Source organism: Colletotrichum costaricense (genome assembly GCF_030867565.1).
Source record: "Colletotrichum costaricense strain IMI 309622 chromosome Unknown Scaffold_33.1, whole genome shotgun sequence".
In the NCBI taxonomy this organism is placed as follows: Eukaryota; Fungi; Ascomycota; class Sordariomycetes; order Glomerellales; family Glomerellaceae; genus Colletotrichum; species Colletotrichum costaricense.
This window is the reverse complement of record NW_026848262.1, coordinates 123,639-142,977: the sequence shown is the minus strand read 5'-3', so window position 1 is coordinate 142,977 and position 19,339 is coordinate 123,639. Positions and strand designations below refer to the sequence as shown.

General features: G+C 53.8%; 10 protein-coding genes across 10 annotated transcripts; all 10 read left to right on the top strand.

Moving 5' to 3' along the window:
- Positions 1-33: 33 nt before the first annotated feature.
- Positions 34-885, top strand: CCOS01_16756 (proteasome A-type and B-type; the record flags this gene model as incomplete). Its single annotated transcript, XM_060464892.1, has 2 exons — positions 34-137; positions 198-885. The coding sequence occupies 2 exons, from the start codon at positions 34-36 to the stop codon at positions 883-885; spliced, it is 792 nt and encodes a 263-aa protein (XP_060304559.1).
- Positions 886-1,216: 331 nt separating this feature from the next.
- Positions 1,217-2,624, top strand: CCOS01_16755 (uncharacterized protein; the record flags this gene model as incomplete). Its single annotated transcript, XM_060464891.1, has 3 exons — positions 1,217-1,265; positions 1,624-1,916; positions 2,535-2,624. The coding sequence occupies 3 exons, from the start codon at positions 1,217-1,219 to the stop codon at positions 2,622-2,624; spliced, it is 432 nt and encodes a 143-aa protein (XP_060304558.1).
- Positions 2,625-3,848: 1,224 nt separating this feature from the next.
- On the top strand, positions 3,849-4,334 carry CCOS01_16754 (uncharacterized protein; the record flags this gene model as incomplete). Its single annotated transcript, XM_060464890.1, has 2 exons — positions 3,849-3,925; positions 4,064-4,334. 2 exons carry the CDS (start codon positions 3,849-3,851, stop codon positions 4,332-4,334), a joined length of 348 nt encoding a protein of 115 aa, XP_060304557.1.
- Positions 4,335-9,116: 4,782 nt separating this feature from the next.
- Positions 9,117-9,485, top strand: CCOS01_16753 (uncharacterized protein; the record flags this gene model as incomplete). Its single annotated transcript, XM_060464889.1, has 1 exon — positions 9,117-9,485. One exon carries the CDS (start codon positions 9,117-9,119, stop codon positions 9,483-9,485), a length of 369 nt encoding a protein of 122 aa, XP_060304556.1.
- Positions 9,486-10,010: 525 nt separating this feature from the next.
- On the top strand, positions 10,011-10,568 carry CCOS01_16752 (uncharacterized protein; the record flags this gene model as incomplete). Its single annotated transcript, XM_060464888.1, has 1 exon — positions 10,011-10,568. A coding segment is annotated over one exon (558 nt), but the record flags the coding sequence as incomplete, so codon positions are not given.
- Positions 10,569-11,709: 1,141 nt separating this feature from the next.
- Positions 11,710-13,926, top strand: CCOS01_16751 (uncharacterized protein; the record flags this gene model as incomplete). Its single annotated transcript, XM_060464887.1, has 3 exons — positions 11,710-12,694; positions 12,749-13,263; positions 13,315-13,926. Coding segments are annotated over 3 exons (2,112 nt in total), but the record flags the coding sequence as incomplete, so codon positions are not given.
- Positions 13,927-14,271: 345 nt separating this feature from the next.
- Positions 14,272-14,517, top strand: CCOS01_16750 (uncharacterized protein; the record flags this gene model as incomplete). Its single annotated transcript, XM_060464886.1, has 1 exon — positions 14,272-14,517. The coding sequence occupies one exon, from the start codon at positions 14,272-14,274 to the stop codon at positions 14,515-14,517; it is 246 nt and encodes an 81-aa protein (XP_060304553.1).
- Positions 14,518-16,250: 1,733 nt separating this feature from the next.
- CCOS01_16749 (hsp20-like protein) lies at positions 16,251-16,988 on the top strand (the record flags this gene model as incomplete). The annotated part of the gene is made up of 1 exon (XM_060464885.1): positions 16,251-16,988. One exon carries the CDS (start codon positions 16,251-16,253, stop codon positions 16,986-16,988), a length of 738 nt encoding a protein of 245 aa, XP_060304552.1.
- A 740-nt stretch (positions 16,989-17,728) lies between these two features.
- CCOS01_16748 (DNA repair protein rhp51) lies at positions 17,729-18,892 on the top strand (the record flags this gene model as incomplete). The annotated part of the gene is made up of 3 exons (XM_060464884.1): positions 17,729-17,821; positions 17,878-18,025; positions 18,081-18,892. 3 exons carry the CDS (start codon positions 17,729-17,731, stop codon positions 18,890-18,892), a joined length of 1,053 nt encoding a protein of 350 aa, XP_060304551.1.
- A 234-nt stretch (positions 18,893-19,126) lies between these two features.
- CCOS01_16747 (uncharacterized protein) lies at positions 19,127-19,300 on the top strand (the record flags this gene model as incomplete). Its single annotated transcript, XM_060464883.1, has 1 exon — positions 19,127-19,300. One exon carries the CDS (start codon positions 19,127-19,129, stop codon positions 19,298-19,300), a length of 174 nt encoding a protein of 57 aa, XP_060304550.1.
- Positions 19,301-19,339: the final 39 nt, after the last annotated feature.

Here is a 19,339-nt window from a genome sequence, read left to right as displayed (position 1 = left end):
AATAATCTTCATTTCCCTTCAGATACCGCAATCATGGCTATGTTCAGCCAAAATCCCCTGATGAACGGGCCCAACTACTCCTTCTCCGAGGCCCCCAAGACCGCCAACGGCGAGTTCAGACAGCACCGCTTCAACCCGTACGGAGCTCCTCTCCACCCTCTCATCATACCCAAAAGCTAACCTACCCTGTGCTACAGCTACACGGACAACGGCGGTTCGACCCTCGCCATCGCCGGCGCCGACTTCGCCATCGTAGCCGGCGACACCCGTAGCACTTCCGGATACAGCATCAACTCCAGATACACACCCAAGGTCTTCAAGATCGGCGGCACCACCTCAACACAAGAAGATGCGACAATCATGCTCTCCGTCGTCGGTTTCGCTGCCGATGGCGAGGCCCTCAAGGACCGCCTCGATACCATCTGCAAGATCTACCGCTACCGCCACGGCAAGCCCATGAGCGTCACAGCCTGCGCGAAGCGTCTCTCGACGATCCTCTACCAGAAGCGCTTCTTCCCCTACTACGTCTACGCCATCCTCGGCGGCCTCGACGAGGAGGGCGTCGGCGCCGTCTTCTCCTACGACCCCGTCGGCAGTTACGAGAGAGAGCAGTCCCGCGCCGGCGGTGCCGCCGCCAGTTTGATCACACCGTTCCTCGACAACCAGGTCAACTTCAAGAACCAGTACGTGCCGGGCAGCGGTGTGGGTCACGAGCTGCAGGAGCGTCCCCGCGTTCCCCTGGAGCGCAAGGAGGCCGAGATTCTGGTCAAGGATGCGTTTGACGGAGCGGTCGAGAGACACATTGAGGTCGGTGACCACCTGCAAATGATGGTCATCACCAAGAACGGCATCGAGGAGGTCCTTCTCCCCTTGAAGAAGGATTAAAGATATGACGGGATTCTGGGAAAGTGTTGCGATTTGGGGGGGGGGGGGGGTGTTGTACAATACAGACAGGTAGCAATGCCAAAGAGGCACTTGTTCAGCTGATCAATCATTGTACGCGGTTCAAATTTCAGCCCGCGTGTTCACAGCAAACCAAAGTTCCTTTTGCAACTCGTGCGGGCGGTTCCCCTGTGAATCCCATGCTGCGAGGCCATCTGGAAAATCTGGTAGGTCGCTCGCTCTGCCCCGGAACAAGCATGGGGGAAATAGAGGAATGCAGGCAGGGATATCTCATTTCGTCTCGCAGGACGCATCGGCTACCCAGGACGAACCGATGGTCTTTGACCCCTTTTCTGCTGCATGTGATGCCACACAGCTGGGCGGTATGCAATAGGCCATAGTCCAAGGGGGAGGAAGTCTAATAGGGACGAGTACGAATACGGAATGAATGGATCGGATGCTTCAATGTTCGAAATCCCCCCTTCCGAGAGCTCTCCTCCATTACCGCTTGACATTGGGTGATATCTGGTGCTTTACTTTGCAAGACTTGCGTTCCTGGCACCAGCGAATCAGACGTAGTAAGTCCGCTTGGCTTTTCCGCGGTACATAGTGTTATTAGGCGTGTGGCATTCTCCATCTCTCTCTCTCTCTCTCTCTCTCTCTCTCTCTCGCACTGCCATCCATACTTGGTAAGCTGGTCGTCTCGAGGAAAGCGAGCCCTTCCAAACGGGACTGTGACAGGCACCACCAGGCTCCAGGTTCCAGATCCAAGTCCAGGTGCAGGTTCCAGAAACGGCACTAAGCGCAGCAAGCGAGGGGCGGGCAGAAAGGAAGGGAAGGACATCGCGGACGGGTATTGGACGTTGGACAGCCCGTTCCTGTCAGACTACGGGTACGGGCTGGACCGAGTTAGCGAGGGCACGATGCACGAAAGCACGGAGGCTCTTTGGGAGAGGATCGCGGACGAGTACCTTTGGAGCAAAGTGGCAAAGTCCCGCGTACTCGGCGCCCGCCCCGTTTGGGATAACCGCCTGGTAGGGCCTGGCTTTGCCTCTGTCTGGCTGTCATCTAGGTATCTACGCTATGGGTGTGCCTCTCTAGAGAGAGCACAGCCTCGCCATGGGAAGCCGGCTAGAGCCCCTTCCTCCAACCTGTGTGATCCGGGATATCGGTAGCGAAACGGTCTTAGACGCCCGAGGAAGCTAGGTATCACGGGGCAGCGGTAGGTCCGAGTCAATCGTATCAAAGGGGCCTCCTGGAGATTCTAGAGATTGGAGCTTTTGCCAAGGGGTTAGATGAACCAAAACCGCGAGCACCGAATAGCTTGGCGGGTGATGCTGAATAGTGACGGACACGCCTTTCATCGGGAAGCTGTTGTACGGGGTATCATTGGTAGCTTGAACGAAGCAAGACTGCAGCTTTCAATCCCCCCCGGCCTCACGACCAGCTGACCCGCGCCGGGGCTGGCGGGGAGGCCATCCGAGCAGATGAGCTCTCTACATTTTCTTGCCTGTCATTGCCACAATTGTACGATACAAGGTTATTGGAGTCTCAAGCTACTTTACTGTACGACTGTACAGTACTACGGGACCGCCTAGGGCTGGAAGGCGGGCTACTGACAGCTAACGTCGAACAACTGATTCGTAATCTAGCATAAGCTTCTCCTCTTCAGACGCAATGCCCCAGAGAGTTTCGAGATGCGATCGTCGTCGGAAGCTTACTCTCCAAAGGTCTCCTCATAACCCCACCACCACCACCACCACTACCTACAAAGCCACCAGGCACCGCCGAAAATCTCAGCTTCCAACAAAACGGGTGGTCTGTTTGCCACTGGAGACGTATGCTGATCCTCCGGTGGTAAAGAAGGGACGGACCATGTGCCAGTACGTCGCAGGCCTGAAGAGCTGAACCCTTGTTGCATTGCCGATGAGCATTGCAGGGAATCTTTCGTCTTGATACGACTTGGACAGGCTTGAGCTTGAAAAGAGGCGTGTCAACCCAAGACGGGAAAAAAGCATCTTATCTTCGGTCCATGCCGATTGTGGAGAGGATGCCGATACGACGGTATTCGAGAGGTATTTGGTTAGTTCTCGGCAGATCAGGGGATTTGCCATCTCGAGAATAGCCATTACCCGGGATTACGTCAGGCACACTGCAATTTCTAGTTGAGATGAGTTTATATGGAAACATCAAATGGTCGTTGTAAATCGTCGTCAATCGTCGTCAGACGTGCATGGGATGTACAGATAATCGTTGCGTATTTGGGCTAGACGTGGCTGATGTTGCATCTGCTGTGTGGCTTGTAACAGCAAGGGTCGTTGATGTGGTTGCACACACTTGCATCATCGTCCAGGGCCTCGGAGACAGCTCCTCCAACGAAATCAAGTCTGCTACTGCGCAGCCGGGGAGTCTCAAGTTTGCTAGGCGCTAGGCTGGTAGACATGGACCACCTGGCGAACGACATCGCACACAATCCTCTGAAGCGACAGATTGTGCGTCGCCACCGCGGCGCACGGTCGAGACCAAGTCAGATGGCGATGCACAGAACTGCCAAAGTCGTTAATCCAAGTCGAAGTCCAGTGACAAGTGCAGAACTCAATGGCTTTAGACGACAGCCTCTGTAGCTCGGGCATTTTGAACCGAACAAGCACTGACGCTGAAAGCTGTCGGCCCGACTGCACTAAGCGGAATATGGTTCTGGTTGCGAAGAAACGAGGCTGCGACTTTTGAAGTAGAAGACCGCAATTGCGTGTCCTGCGTCCGAGGGTCAAATTATATGTCAAGGCGATGTCACCTGTATGTTGTTGTCTCGAATAGCTGCTTCTCTCCATGCAGCCGCGGCGACTGGCCAAGCGTCCAAGTGCCTCACTTACCATATCAGCGAGAGGGAGTGCTGAGTTTGAGCCGCCTTGTCACCAGCGACTTTGGCTGATCATCGTTTGAGGCTGCTCTGTGTTGTCATCGACATGGGATATGCCGCTGCACCGTCTTCGAGTGACGGATTTCAAACCAACCACTGGCGCCTCTCCAACAAGTTGATGAGGTAATGCGGCGCCAAGATGATTGCGGAACGTAGCGACTTCATTACCGGTAGTCTCTCGGTCGAATGCCGTTCTCCTTTCATGTGCACCGGGCCACTGTAGACTGCATTAGCTAACTCATTTGTGTCCCGTAACGGCAGACTAGCCGCGGAGAAAGCTGCCAGACCAGCCTTAGCGGCTGAAGACAAGGCGCCGTGCCGTGACGGCGAGGTACCATGTATCTGTGCGACCGGGCGTCTGGCGCCCTTGGTGCTGGTCGTCAATGAAGCTGTGAGCCGGCCAGGCCTTCGAATGTCTGATGCGCTCGGCAATGTGGGCGTTTTCTTCTCAAGGCATCAATGGCTCGCGCAAGTACACCTGAAGTGCCTGGCTATCAGTAGAACGCCGTATCATGTCCGGGTAGGTTATTGACCATGGCACGCCGCACGCATGGCACTTCGGGTGGCATGTTTCCGGGGTCGGGGTGCAAAAAGAACCCTCAATTGTACTGCTTCGACGGGTTCTAGCCATGCGTGCCATGATCTCACCCCCGGATCATAATGTGGTAGCAGTGACGATTCTCGGAGGATGCGTGCCACATGCAACGCAGATCTCGGTGCGGATGGGGTAAAGGATCGGCGCCGGTCAAGCTGGAGCCTTGGTCAGTTGTGGCGAAACTCCGACCGGCAAGCCGCAATACTCGGCCGCGCGGTGTCTCTGGCGTCAAACGGCAGTTTGGCATGCTCGCATCCTTGGACGGCGTGCGCCGTGGATATTTTCTGCTTTGTTTTTGCTCATTTCCACCTCCGGCGGCCCCGATTTCCTGGTAAACCCTTTCGAAGCATATTGCGATGATCCGGTGGATGATTGGATCTCGGCCAAGTAGTCACAGATGTAAGTGCAGGTTGTGTACAATATACAAGTAGCGACTTGGCCCGGAGAGGAACTTCCGGCTGTCACAAGTCTGGATAGCTGCACTAGAGTTGCCACGATTGATTGGACCCAGATGGTTGCGGTGGACGGGTAAGGGTCCTGCTGCTCAGGCACAGGGTTCGGGCGATGACTCGGGCTGTCGGGGTTGGCGCCGGAGAGGTATCTCGAAGTGAAAGCAACGATGAGATTGGACAATTGCTTGACGGGTGACTGGCTGCGAGCACCGTAAGAAAGCTTCCCAACAAGCTTGAGACAGGCCTTTTTGCCACAAGCATTCGAGATGGTTGCGGGAGAAGCAAAAATGCAGCCGCTGCAGGCTTTCGGCTTGCCAGTTGGCGTCAATGAAGGGATCAGGCCTGCTAGAGAGGAGAGGAGGAGACCTTCAAGGGCAGTGGGGGGGAGGGGGACGCAATGCAAGTGGAGGTCTGAAAAAAATCGAAAAGTTTGGAGAATCCCATGTTGACGGTGCCGTCAAAATTTGGCGCGGCGGCTTTGGATAGTCGTGGTTGCAAGAGATTTCGGGTAAGGAGACCGGGGGGGGGGGGTGAGTACCTTTACGAGTACATCCGCAGGTACCTGCTCTGTACGGTACAAGGCACGTATCCAAAGTTCCCTACCTTACCTATGAGGTAAGTAGTCTTCAATGTCACAGCAAGCAGACTGGAGCAATAATTCAAGGAGGAAGGAGCGGAGAGACATGAGGCGAGGCAGGCGAGGCGAGACAAATAATAGTTGGAACCGGGAGGAAAGGAGGAACAAGGCAAAAAAGCAGGGACAAACTTGGCCAACTCAGCTTACCTACTACCTAGGGAAACTGCCTATCCGTAAGGTGAGGTAGCCAAGACAATGCAATCAAGCGCAGATGGCCCCCAAACTCAAAGGGATCCCCCTATCTGTGAACGCGACCTTATTCCCATCTGGTCCAATAGAATACCCAATCGTACATCGAGTTGTTGGACCCTGAAAACCACTTGTGAAGCTGACTCCATGTCAAGCAAGGCTAGAGAGAAAGAGAGAGAGAGACAGAGATACCTTACGTCTCGGAGGGTGAACTCGCAGTTCGCAAATTGGCATTACTCGGCGACACTCCGGCAAGAGACCGAGCTCCTCAAGACAGAGTTTTTCCAATGCTCCAAGTCTCCATCTCATGGAGTCATGATGCTTGGACCCTTGGAGTGGAAGGTGGAAGGGGAACAAGAACCGGCGGAGATGGATTTGCACACTTGCATCAAATGTCACCGTGCAGTTCTTTCCTTGGCCTTGAACCCTCCAAGTTGGAGCGTAGGACAGAATAGCGGGGATGGGTGGGGTTCTATCCAGACCGATTTCCCACTGTAGGCGAGGCGACAGATGCGCATTGTGGTCGGTGTCGGATCAGTCACCATCACCTCAGACTTCACTGTGAAAGCTTCCCGTTTCCGCCGCGGACCCTGTCCGCAACTCCAGCCTCCTCCTCATCTCACTTCTCCACCACTCCCCCCTTCCACTTGGGATGTCCACACTTCGGCTTCCGTCCAAACCGCCAAATCGCTCAGACATACGACTGCCGCCGGCTCACTATGGCATCCGACCGCGTCAAGCACGCTGACAAGTGACAGTGGACTGGACGTGGGGTGAACCGCGCGGTCTCCATACTACCTACCACCACCAGCACATACAATCGCGATTCGCGATTGAATCACGGCTACTGGTCAGCGGCACAAACGCCGTGCCCCATATTGCTGCAAATCTTTACTCCAAGACTCCAACGTCTCGATGATCTCGTTACTCCCGACTCGTCGCACACTCTCCGGCGCGATGGAGTTGTCTGGTCCCCCAATTCCTCCATCGTTGTCCCTCGCTGGCACTGTATGAGTCGAGTCCACTTGTTCATTTACAATACTCCGACGACTCAACGTCTCCAACTGAGGCATACTCGGCCTACCTAGTCCTCGATGGCCACTTCCAGCCTTCCACTCGATACTCCAGCTCCTGCGTTGGCCCAGTCCTCGCGTATTCCGCTTCCTCTCTTCTCTTCATCTATCAAGCTTTCGTAGCATGGCTTTCATCAACGATTGTGATATTCGACACTGTTCATCGATGTTTGTACCACCTTTGCCCCAAGCACGTGGATTCGGACGCTCGGCCAGCTTGTCTAGCTTGTCTTATTACAATTTACTACTGCCGTTGGCGAGCCCGAGAAACAACTTGGGGGCTGTGGAATGATCAGACCACCGATGGGCCGAGGGCCCGCGGTGACCTACAGGCCTCTCTTGCCTGGAGATCATCCGGATGAGCATGTTACAACTTACGGGCTGTCTGGGTAAGGGGAGAATGGTCTAGACCACCGGTCTCCCCGCACAATGGCTCCCTCATGCGGCTCACAGCCAACCCAACTCGTGCTGCAATTTGAGCCTCTCACAGTCTTAGCGCGACGCTTCCCAAGTCTGATTCCCTTTGTTACTGGATGAGCCTGCAGCCTGGGGCATTGGACGGGAGGAGTGCGGATTTCTCGATGCAGCCCTCGATCCACAGCGGATGAAGGAATCTGCCAGACATCTCAACCTCTTTCACGCCCTTGTCCTCGACCACTCCTATGTTTCGCGCTGGCAGTTTTAAGGCGTCTGCGTTTCCGACAACCGACTGATGCCTGGACACACTACAGCAAGGCCTTGGCTGAAAAGGGATGATGTTCCGGCACCGATGGAAGAGACTGGCCTGCGATGCTTCAGGGCAGATTCCTGCAAGCGCGGCACCGAACATACCTCAAAGATGGAAGGATTACTGAATTTGCTGGGACTGGTATGGTCATATACGTCATGACTTTCCAAAGGCGCGATGGCGAATTTCGGCGAGCCGTTGACTCTGGGTAAACGACCACTGAGCCAGTAGGCCTCACAGGCCTTATTACAAATTGCCATGCTGTGAGGCAGAAATGAGACATAAGACTATCCTCCAAGCCTCATACCGATGTAGCTTGGTTAGATGGGATGGGTCTCGCCAACACAAATGCTGTACGGATGCATAGGCATGTTAGGCGCACGTTTTCTCGAGCCACTCCACCGCCGATGCTGGATAGCTCACTCTCAGGATTACCTACACCTACCTGCTATTGGCCTCGGAAGCGCATAGCCGCCCCCAGATCACCAGTTGAGCACGTTGCTGTTACCCGAACTCAAGTCAGGTAGATGCGAGGGTGAGGTTACGGCAAAATAAAGCTCAAACCCAATTGGGCAAAGCTGGAGATGTACTACGTAGGGCGAAGTTGGAGGGCTGGACCGGGAGATGCGGTTGTGAGCTCCAGTAACAGCAGCCCGATGCTTCCTTTTTCCTCTTGGACTAGGTGCTGTTACTCTGTGCGAATAACGCATGATGCCGTGTCGCAGCTGTGCAGCAACAGTACCCGACGCCCAAACTCACAAGCCTAAAAGCGAAGAAAAAGCAATGAAAAGCAGGCAATGATCTGGGAAAGGGTCTCGAGGATTCCGATGTTTTGCTGCGTTTATGGACAACAGGGGGTTGATCATCTATTGATAGTACACAGCTGCGAATGCGATGCCTATCAGTCAGGTATCCGCCACCCGCCTGGCATTGTTTAGAATTTGAGGCTAGCGATCCATCAAGTGATGGGGAAAAGCCAACGTCAGTCAAGAAGAAGGCGCCAAAGCAGGAAGACAAAAAAGTTTGAATTGCAGGGAGCAGCACATGGAGCTCAAGGAGATACGACGTACGTACGAAGTAGTAGCGGGAGCGATTGTACCTGCCCCCTGTACTCTCGATGTACCGCGCCGAGTACCTCAAGCGATACGTACCGGGAGGCGACTTTGGGTGACTGAGGGAGGCCCAGGACCAATGTGGCTGGGCGTCCGGGCCAGACACGGGACTAACAAGACACCAAGACCAGAGCGAGATCGAACGAGTGGGCGAGCAAGCGCGGTCCCTGTCTCTCGTTCTTGTTTTCTGGGGCTCTTGTTCTTTCCTCCCCCATCCCCTTGCACTTTTCCTTTGAAAGTAACCTGAGATTTTCTACATACTGTAAACAGTTCGGCAGGCAGGCAGGCAAGCTGAGCAGATCAAGTCGGCACGTTGTAGTACTTGGCAGCAGGAAGAAAACCTAGCACGAGGGAGAAGCGTGGAAGTACTTTAGCCACAGACCACAGGCCACAGTACCTTACCTCATTCTACTGCGTACCTTCTCGCGCTTTCACTTGCTACTTGTTACTTGGCTACGTACTCGGACACAGATTGCTTTCCCTTCCTGACTCTGTGTCTGGAAAGTGGCTCGGCGGGTCGAGTGGCGAAATGCAAGACTGGGTCGCTCTCCATCGGATTCCTCCACCTGCCGCCCTGCTCGTCTCTTGTGTTGTTTGTCGCTGCTCTACTCTTGTCACTCTGTTCTGCAACGTCTGCTCTGCACCTCGCTCTCTCGTTTCCATTAGCCCTTTTGCCTCTGTCTTCGAGCTCTCCATCTGTACCAAGGTTGTCTCATACGTAGTCAGTCTGTCGATACCTGTATTACATACTATGTTCATATCCCCATTGAGCTACAAGTGTATGGATCAAGTAAGGTGCCTTGATAGGCGAATATTTTGCTATCTCTCTCTCTCTCTCTTACACATCATTCTCCCTCTCTGTGTCTCTCTTCCTCGCTCTCTACAATTTCTCGACTGATTGTGATTCGGTAGCTCTCGTGCTTAAGTGCCCATACCGTCGTATTCATCATGAGAACAAGACTTCCATCTACAAGTCCATCCCTGTTGACACAAGGCGACAAGCTACTTTCGTCTAGTTTAGTTCGTGGCCCGGCCAAGTGGGAGGGCCACCCGACCACATCTGTGTCCCTTGCACATCTCAGAGCGGCAGCCAAGAACCGAAGAAAAAAATCCCATCTTTCTTCATCCAATTTGATGCTACTGGTTCCAGAACGGGCACCTGGCCATGCACATCAGTTCGTTCCCACATCATGGATGCTCCCCTTACCCGCATCGCCCCTTCTACCGCCACCCCTCCCTACGGTGTGAGGTGTATGCCTTTTTTCTCTTCCTCCTCCTCCTCCTCCTCAATTCCCATCCCTCCTTCCTCTTCCCCATTCCATCTGGGCTGAACTGGCCAGGACTGAGAGCGAGACCTTTTACCTACGACCTAGTATAGTGCCTCTGTGCCTCTGTGCCTCTGTGCCTCTGTGCCTCTGTGCCTCTCTCTCTCTCTCAACCTCTCTCACTCTCTCTTTCGCACACACATACACTTACACTTACACTCACACGCCTCTCGCCTCTAAACCCACCCCTCCTCGAACGCCACTTAACCCACTGTCTGGCCCGGTCGTTTCCCTCTCGCCTTACCCGTCGCTCACCCAGACTCGACCTTCGACTCGTCCTGTCTTCTCTCTCACAACTGCCTCGGTGTAGTGTAGTCGGGCAGTCCTCTCTCGCTCATCAGCATTGCCATCTCGGCCTCTTCTTCGTGATATCTTTGAAAAGAAAAGGTGCGACGCATACACTACGACAACAACGGACGCATAGCGGCGAAGTGGTTGCCGCCTACATCTCGGAGCTCTCCTCAAGTCGGCCAACGGCGCAATCTTGGAACCCACCTCCAGTGCTCCAGCACCTACTCGACAGCTCCCCCGAGCTCGAAACTGCGGGCATTATCCTGCGCCATCTACTCTACTTCAGTACGTGCGTTTCTGGCATCCCACAACTCCTCCAACGTTTTCTCTCAAACCCCTACGCCTCAGTCGCCGCTTGCCCATAGCTTTCTTATTGCTCAACAAGTAACTAGGATTCTGAGAGCCTCCACATTTAGCTTGCTTGTGCAAGATACCCGGCCCTTGGGTTTTGGCCACCATCCTGTCGGTAACTCGTCACCTTCCTTGTGCTGCTATTCCACGCCTTTCTCTTTTTACTGCCCGGATCTCATGATAGCCGTTTCCTTCCTTCTTCCATAAATATCATTGGGCGTTGGGAGAAGAAGCACTCTTAGTGTCTCCTTCATCACGCAGCTACCACAGCAACCTCTAACTGGTACGCCAGGACTATTCTGTCTAAACCCTCGCTTACGTTGACTTGGTCTTTTTCAACCGGTCGAGTCTCGTCTTGCCACTGGGGGCTTCTCAGTCGTCGACTCTCCATACTTCTTCATTCTCTTGAATCGCACTGGATTGGACGTCCTCTGCTGCACAGCATCACATCGTCACCTTAACGTGTATTCATCCTACCATCAAGTCCTGAGCTCGCATTCGTCTTACATCATTGGACTCGTAACTCGTAGAACATCCATCTACCAGTACAGCAACAACCCCTGCGTCGGCGCCCCGAAGTTCAGGTAAGAGACAGCCCTCGTTTAGTGGCAACCGCACCATACTGAAGCGGCACCTCTCCACACGATGTACATGCCTGGAGTTCCCTAACCTAGCCCCTCGCGTCTCGTTTCTTCGTCCTTCCCGTCATCTTCGGCAGCTCCCCCTCCATCACCCTGGTACCAAAGACTACGCAGCCCCCCCTGCTTCGGGCTCTTCTCTGCATTAGTATTGGACGCCCAGACGAGCTGATCGCCTTCTAGGAATTTCATTGAGCCACACATCGCACGCGCTCCTTCCTGAGCAGGGTTAACTGCCACATATACCCTTGGGGCGCTCGGAAGCGTGACTTTCCAGAGGGAAATCCCCCCCTTTCCTTCAAAGGCTGTGCAAACTAGCCACATTGGCCACAACGTGGGCTTTCACTCATCTACCGCAAATAGCTCAATCTTGTTGTGGCGCCTAGAATCATACATACTTCCCGTCACATCCTGACCGTCTCTCCTCTCGTCTGGGTTTTGCTCCGTTAGAGCTGTCAGTCGACCCAGAGCTCCGGGGGCTTGGACTAGTGCTTTACCGAAGGTATAAACTACTAGATGGACCTCAGCCTGGCTTGCTGGCGCCGTTGGTCCCGGCCGCCGACGTTTGGGCATTTTGCTAACTCGATTACGACAGTTTGTGGGCGGCTTAGACTCCGATACAGCTCGCACCATCACCATACAAATGGGAGATGTTCAATCTCCTCCCAACGTCACCGAGTATCCTATTGTGGACTCTCACCAGGGCTTAAACGCAAACGCTGCAAGTGTTTCGCCCATTCTTCTAGACGAGAAGTCGAGGATGGAAGCTCAAGGCATCCCCCATCTGCAGCATCAGCAGTACGGCCCTCCGCAACATGCCTTTTCGTCTCAACTCGACATGGCTCAGCAGCCCGCAGCCGGTCGCCCCGGAAATTTCAACATGAACAACATGGCGAACGCGCTGCCCCAGTCAAGCATGAGGCATGGGCATTACGTGCCCGGTGGCCAGCCGCAGCATCAACAGCAGCGATTCAGCCCGGCCACATCCTCGCCTTCGATGATGCCGCAGATGCCACAGATGGCTCCTCAGTATCCTGGCCAAGGCGCGATGCCCATGGGAAACCCGCAATACTACATGCCGCAGCACCACCAGATGCAGCACTACTACACCAACCAGCTCTCTCCGACTCAGCAGCAAGCTCGCCCAAACATGGGATACTACCCGAGCCAAATGGTTATGAACCATCCGCAGCATAATCAGATCCCTCAAGGGTACTACTATCCTCCAGCTGGCCACTACTCCCAGAATCAAGCTCTTCACAATCCCATGGTCTCGGCACAGTACATGGGAACGAACACCGGACACAGCGACCCTAGAGTCATGCCTCAGATGCCCAACGGAATCGACCCTAGCGGTATGAACGCTCCCTCGAGCCACAGGTCAAGTGGTATTGCGCGCTCAGTGCCAACGTGTCGGAGAGACATCACTGACCGAACTATAGATGTGGGTGAAGGTCGATCCGGGGTTGTACGCGGGCCACCGCGAAAACCGCGTCAAAGTGGTTAGTCTTGTTGCAATTCGAAGAGTCAAACTCGCTCGCTGACAATATTATCAGGACATGCGATCTGGGTTGGAAATCTTCCGCCTCAAACCGACCTCATGAACCTCGTCCACCACGTGTGCAAGGAGGCAAACGGCCTCGAGTCCCTATTCTTGATATCGAAGAGCAACTGTGCATTCGCCAACTTCAAAGACGAACAAACATGCGTGACGGCTCAGCAAAAATTACACGATTCTAAATTCCAGTCCGTTCGCCTGGTCAGCCGCTTGCGCAAGAGCACTGTCGAGGGCGCAACAGGTGTTACAGCACCTACAGGCCCAGCGGCCTCTTCTGGATCGCAAACGCCTCACGATGTCGCTGCACCGCCAAGCGCTACTGAAGCTACTCCCGAAGTGGCAGTGGCAGAGTCCAATGATGTCAAGCCCGTCACCGCAGTAGAAGCAACATCTCAGAAGGATAAGTTCTTCATCCTGAAAAGTTTGACTGTGGAGGATCTCGAGCTTAGTGTCAGGACGGGGATCTGGGCAACCCAGTCTCACAATGAGGATACGCTGAATGCCGCTTTCAATGTAAGCAGCATCTTGAAGGTCTAGTCTTGCATCTCTGACTTATTTCTATAGGCCGTCGACAATGTTTACTTGGTGTTTTCTGCGAACAAATCGGGCGAATATTTCGGATACGCAAGAATGACATCTCAAATTAACGAAGACCCGGACGCTGCTATCGAGTTTGCCCCCAAGGCACAGTCCGCTAACGATGTCGACTTGCCGAAGGCAATTCCTACCGAACCCACAGAGTACGCGCCAAAGGGCAGGATCATTGATGATTCGGCCCGTGGCACCATCTTCTGGGAAGCAGAGCGTGAGGATGGAGAGAGTGGTGACGAGGAAGAGGAAACCGAAATGGAACAGAGCGATGCGAGCAGCCGTAAGAGCGGGAACCAAGAAGCCGATGGTAACACCAAGGCTTGGGGGAAGCCCTTCAAACTCGAATGGCTGTCGACGGCACGACTGCCATTTTACCGCACCAGGGGTCTTCGTAATCCATGGAACTCGAACCGCGAGGTCAAGATCGCGAGAGACGGCACCGAGCTGGAACCGTCCGTCGGAAGAAGGCTGATTGGGCTCTTCAATAGAGTTCAGAGTCCTGGTCCAGGTTCAGTGCCGGCTATGCGACCCGGAATGGCGATGATTGCAGGATATCCGCCCATGAGGCCACAGTACCAACAATAACCGGCACCGTCATTGGTATTATTGGCGACTTAGCCGAGACTTCATTTCTCAGGCATTAGTTGATTTGGATCCGGACTCTGTGGTTTACGATCGGTTGGACATGTTTTTACGACAACAGCCGCATATGCAGGCCATGGCGAGCGCTGTGATGGTTGGTTATCTGGATGTGCTGCTTCTCAATGTATCTAATCTGGCTGTCTAATTCTACGAAAGAGTTTGGTGTATGCTGCCTACGAATTTGGAGTTGAAGGGGCGGCGCCTGGGCGATGTGACAGCTACCGGGACAGTTGGTACGGATGGACTGGTCAAAGGAGCAGATTTTCTCCATTTATCATATCCCGCCCTATGCGTTTGCTTTCCCACTTGGTCCGGCAAGTTAAAGGCAAAATGCAGGACTTGAAAAAGTTGGTCAATATGCCATTTCTACTGCGAATCCACGACATGTCGTCGATCAGCTGTGGCACGTTTACGGTGGCGACATCCACATTGTGGCTTGACCCTGGAAGGGATGAACCCGGACGAGCGTCGGGATCACGACTCGAACTGCGCCCTCAAACCTTAATTGGCAAGGTTTCCTCGTCGCATGGCTGACCAGGCGCATGTCATTCAATTGCCGATTTTTGGTTACTTGAAATTGATGTCAAGATGCGCGAACTTCCCGTTCAGTTGATCAGGGAATACCTGTGGGATCGACTGCACAATGTGACTTTTTCGTCAGATCCAATTCGATGTTTTTCGTCGAAAAGTGAAGCTAGCGTGTATGATGTACCGTTACATTTGAGTGTGCAAACCGAGAGATTTTATCGTCAGGGGTACGGAGCACCACCACAATCATTTGAATCCACGGCACGGAGTAACAGGCCTTGAATTTCCGCCACTTCTTTACTTGGTGTCCGTCCAGACCGATATCTCGTCCAAGTTCCTGCGGCGGGGTTACTGTAATGATCGCAACGGGATGATTACTGAGGGTCTCCGTCTCTGGAGTGAGGCGAACGTTTTCCCCACGTTATGAGGTATACTACCACACTACCAGGACCACCGTGTTGTGAGATACCAAATCCCAGAGGGCCGGAGACGCTACGACGTGCGGGTTTGATGTATCCGAATTACCTGAGGTAAGAGTTTGACTCAGCAATGCCGTAAGCTGCCACCGGCATCGGCTCGTCCTTCTCAAACGGCCTGCTGCATTGCAATCTTTTTTTCTCTCCCCCGCTCTCTCACTCTCTCTCACTACCCATGTGCCATGGTCCCATAGAAAGTGGGCGTAGATAATTGTGCAACAGGTTTCGCGGGAACCAGACCGGACATGCAGACTAAAACGGGAGTCGCCGTGGGCTGTATCACACTACAAACCCCGATTTGTAGGATCCGACACGATGATGGGGATCCCGCGGGCTGGTTTGGAAAACCTAAGGGTCTGGACCTGGCCATGGGCGATTGAGAGTCTGGACTCTTTTTTTTTGTCGGCTTTCTGTCATGGACAAGTCTGTGTGACTAGGCGAGCTGGGGGCCGGGGAGGGGGAGGAGAGGTGCCCCGGCACGACCATCCGTTTGACGTCGGGGGTCGAAATTTGATTGGACAGATGACGGATTGCGTCTTGCTGAACCCTTGTCGGAGGCCGAAACTCTAAAAAGTAGGCCAGGTGGATGTACCACGGCGACTTACAACGGTTTCGAGCTGCTCTTCGAAGGTCTGAAGATGCGGTTTCTACATTTCGGATGTTGACATGTTTATCGTATTGATCAATGGGGAACTATCGACTGATTGAATTGTCAGTGAGAGAGCTCAATTGACTTGAATGATTTTCCACCCTAAATTTCAATGGGGTTGAGTTGAGTAATGTATAGCTGTGCCGGTGGCGAAGGCCAATGGAAATCGCTGGAAGGTTCCAGCAGCTTCCACACCTCCGAAGCTACCAGAACCCTCTCCCATCGTGAGGCCATCGCCAAAGAGAAGCTTACAGATCCCTCCAGAATAGGCTTTCGCAGCATGCGCGTCCCTTCTCCGATGCGCGAGTCCATTCTCGAAGGGCCTTGCGGCGGAGTCTTTGATTTTTCAGCGATGTTTCCGGAACGCTGGGGAAGGCACGATGATGCCTGCTTCAGTTATATAAATCGGTCGTCTTGATCGCCTCTACCGCCGACTTTCTTCTCCTCAGATCAGAACATCAAGAACAACAACAAGCGAATACGGCTACAACTCTCTCATACACACAACAAAACAACCAGCTCTCGCAATCACTACAGTTTTTCTACTCATCAATCAATCCACCACACAACCACTTCACACCCTCTCAACGACCAACAACAACAACATCATCAAAATGGCCTTCTTCCCCCGCAACTTCTACAACTCCGACGCCTCCTTCACCCCTCTCTTCCGCCTTCTGGAGGACTTTGACAACTACTCCCGCCAGGGCAACGGCACTCCTTCCAGCAGCGCCCGCGGCACCCACCGCAACCACGTCCCGACCTTCCAGCCCAAGTTTGATGTCCGCGAGGTCGAGGACGCCTACGAGCTCCATGGCGAGCTCCCTGGCATGAGCAAGGACGACGTCTCCATCGAGTTCACCGACCCGCACACCCTCCACATCCGCGGCCGCGTCGAGCGGTCTTACACCGGCGGCACCCCGCCCGCGGGCCTCCTCCAGCAGTCCTCCGGAACTGAGATGAGCGGCGCCATCACCGACGGCGGTAACAATGACGCCGCCAGCACCACCGGCACTGAGCGCCCTCGCTCGCCTCACCAGGCTACCGTCGAGGATGAAGAGGACGACGAGACAAACTCCACCGCGCAGCCTACACCCGCCACCACCGTCGCCGAGGTCGACAAGTCTGCCTCTGCTGTCGCGCACCACCACGCCGCCGCTGCCAAGAAGGAGCCCGTCGACAACGCAAAGTACTGGGTCTCGGAGCGCAGCATTGGCGAGTTCAGCCGGGTCTTCAACTTCCCCGGCCAGATCAAGCAAGACGCCGTCTCGGCTGGGTTCAAGGATGGTATCCTTTCCATCCGGGTGCCCAAGGCTCCCAAGCACGAGACTCGCCGCATCTTCATCAACTAAAAGACGACTATGACTATAATCCTTCCAATTGTACAACACGACAATAATGAGAATTGAGGGAATAGGAAATGGGACTTTGATGGAGGGATGAGCATTAATGGGTCTCTTGCATTGGGATTGGTGTTTCGGGTTTCTTTACTTTCCTTCGCTGCCTATATACTAGCAATGACAATGAAACAAGGTTAAAAACAAAACGATTGAATCCATTTATAACTCGTCGCTGTGTCTGATTGTGAGCTTAACTTGACTCCAGATGGTAGAGTGATGATATCTAGCCCAGCTTGAGCTGGAGACTTCAACGCATAGAAGGGTTGTTGCAAGCTCTCGAATACAATTAACGCTGATGCACAGAGTATATCAAATGAATCGAAGTCTGGCATTTACTTGCGACACAATTGCGAATGCCTTAGCTCAACGATGTCATGACTAGCAGGGTGTCTGTGGTGAGTTTGATGAGGGAAGCACGGAGCGTCTTAATATGACGCTAACTCCAGGCACACGGTGGGGCCGACCGGCTTCTTAATTGCCGCACGTGATTTGGCGTATTTTCTTCTCGATTAGTCGCCACCACCAGTCATCCCCGACGCGTCTTAAGAGCCCGCGTTTCGCCCACCATCAACAATTTGGCAATTGTATGAACACCTAACTCGTTTCCTGACGTCCGATTTTGCGCGTGCACTGCTGTCATTTCCCTCGTGTATACAAAGTTCGACGTCTCATTTCTCACATCTACGAGCACAATGGCTGACGCTGACGGCTACGACGAGAGCCACAATGGCGATGAGAGCGGCATGACCGGGCCTGGCGCGCCTACGCCACTCACTGCGCTCGAGGTAAGTTCCGACCAGACTGCCTTCGCGTTGTGCATGGCGTGCTGATGAAGAAAAAGGGAGTTGCCGGCTTGACGAAGCGCGATATCCAAATGGTCGTCGACGGCGGCTTCAACACCGTAGAGTCAGTAGCGTATACCCCGCGCCGCATGTTGGAGCAGATCAAAGGCATTTCGGAACAAAAGGCAACCAAGATTCTTGCCGAAGGTACGAAAATCCAACTCACACAATTGTGCAAATCAATCTGACTGAAGGGAACCAGCCTCGAAACTTGTGCCAATGGGCTTCACGACCGCCACGGAGATGCACCAACGACGAAGCGAGCTCATCTCTATCACGACTGGCTCCAAGCAGCTGGATACACTTCTCGCCGGTGGTATCGAGACCGGATCGGTGACTGAGCTGTTTGGAGAGTTCCGCACGGGAAAGAGTCAGATTTGCCACACTCTTGCCGTGACATGTCAACTGCCCTTTGACATGGGTGGCGGAGAGGGCAAGTGTCTGTACATTGATACCGAGGGTACCTTTCGACCCGTTCGACTGCTGGCCGTCGCCAACAGATTCGGTCTCTCCGGAGAAGAGGTCCTCGACAATGTGGCCTATGCTCGCGCGTACAATTCAGATCACCAGCTCCAGCTCCTCCAGCAGGCTGGTGCCATGATGTGCGAGACCCGATTCTCGCTCCTCATTGTGGACAGTGCGACGGCGCTTTACAGAACCGATTTCTTGGGCCGAGGTGAACTCTCGTCGAGACAGACTCACCTGGCCAAATTTATGCGCACGCTTCAGCGTCTCGCCGACGAGTTTGGTATTGCCGTGGTGATCACCAACCAAGTCGTCGCACAGGTTGATGGTGGACCGAGTGCTATGTTCAACCCCGACCCGAAGAAGCCAATCGGTGGTAACATTATCGCCCACGCAAGTACGACGAGAATCAGCTTGAGAAAGGGTCGAGGCGAGACTCGTGTCGCCAAGATCTACGACAGCCCCTGTTTGCCGGAGAGTGACTGTCTCTTTGCGATCAATGAGGATGGCATCGGTGACCCAAGCCCCAAGGACCTGGAGAAGGAATAGCGTAGGTACATATGGGTACTGGACGACTGGACGAAAGTAGCTTGTGATGGTGTTATGCGCATATGAGTGAGCTTTGATACACCCCCGGGTTGGGAAAGATGGCATGTATTGATGTTGGCGTTGGGCGGCAATGGTTACACTGGAGTTGTGGTATTTCTGCTGTCAATTGTGCAGACTAGGTGCGGAGCATTTGCTAAAACGGTAATGAATCAAAATACCTTTGAATTCCTTCCTATGAGTATCAAAATATGCATCGTCGTTGGTTCCCTGTGTCCACCTTGTCTAGATTATCAAATCTTACTTTCTGAGAATCATGTCGAGTGTGTACAGTGTGGACATCGTTTGCGTGTACTGCAGCACTGTATCAAGCTGGTTGCTGTTTTGGGAGTAGCCCCACCGGGCGCGTAGGAGCCTTCAAACTGGAAATTCCATCAACTCAATCGCGAC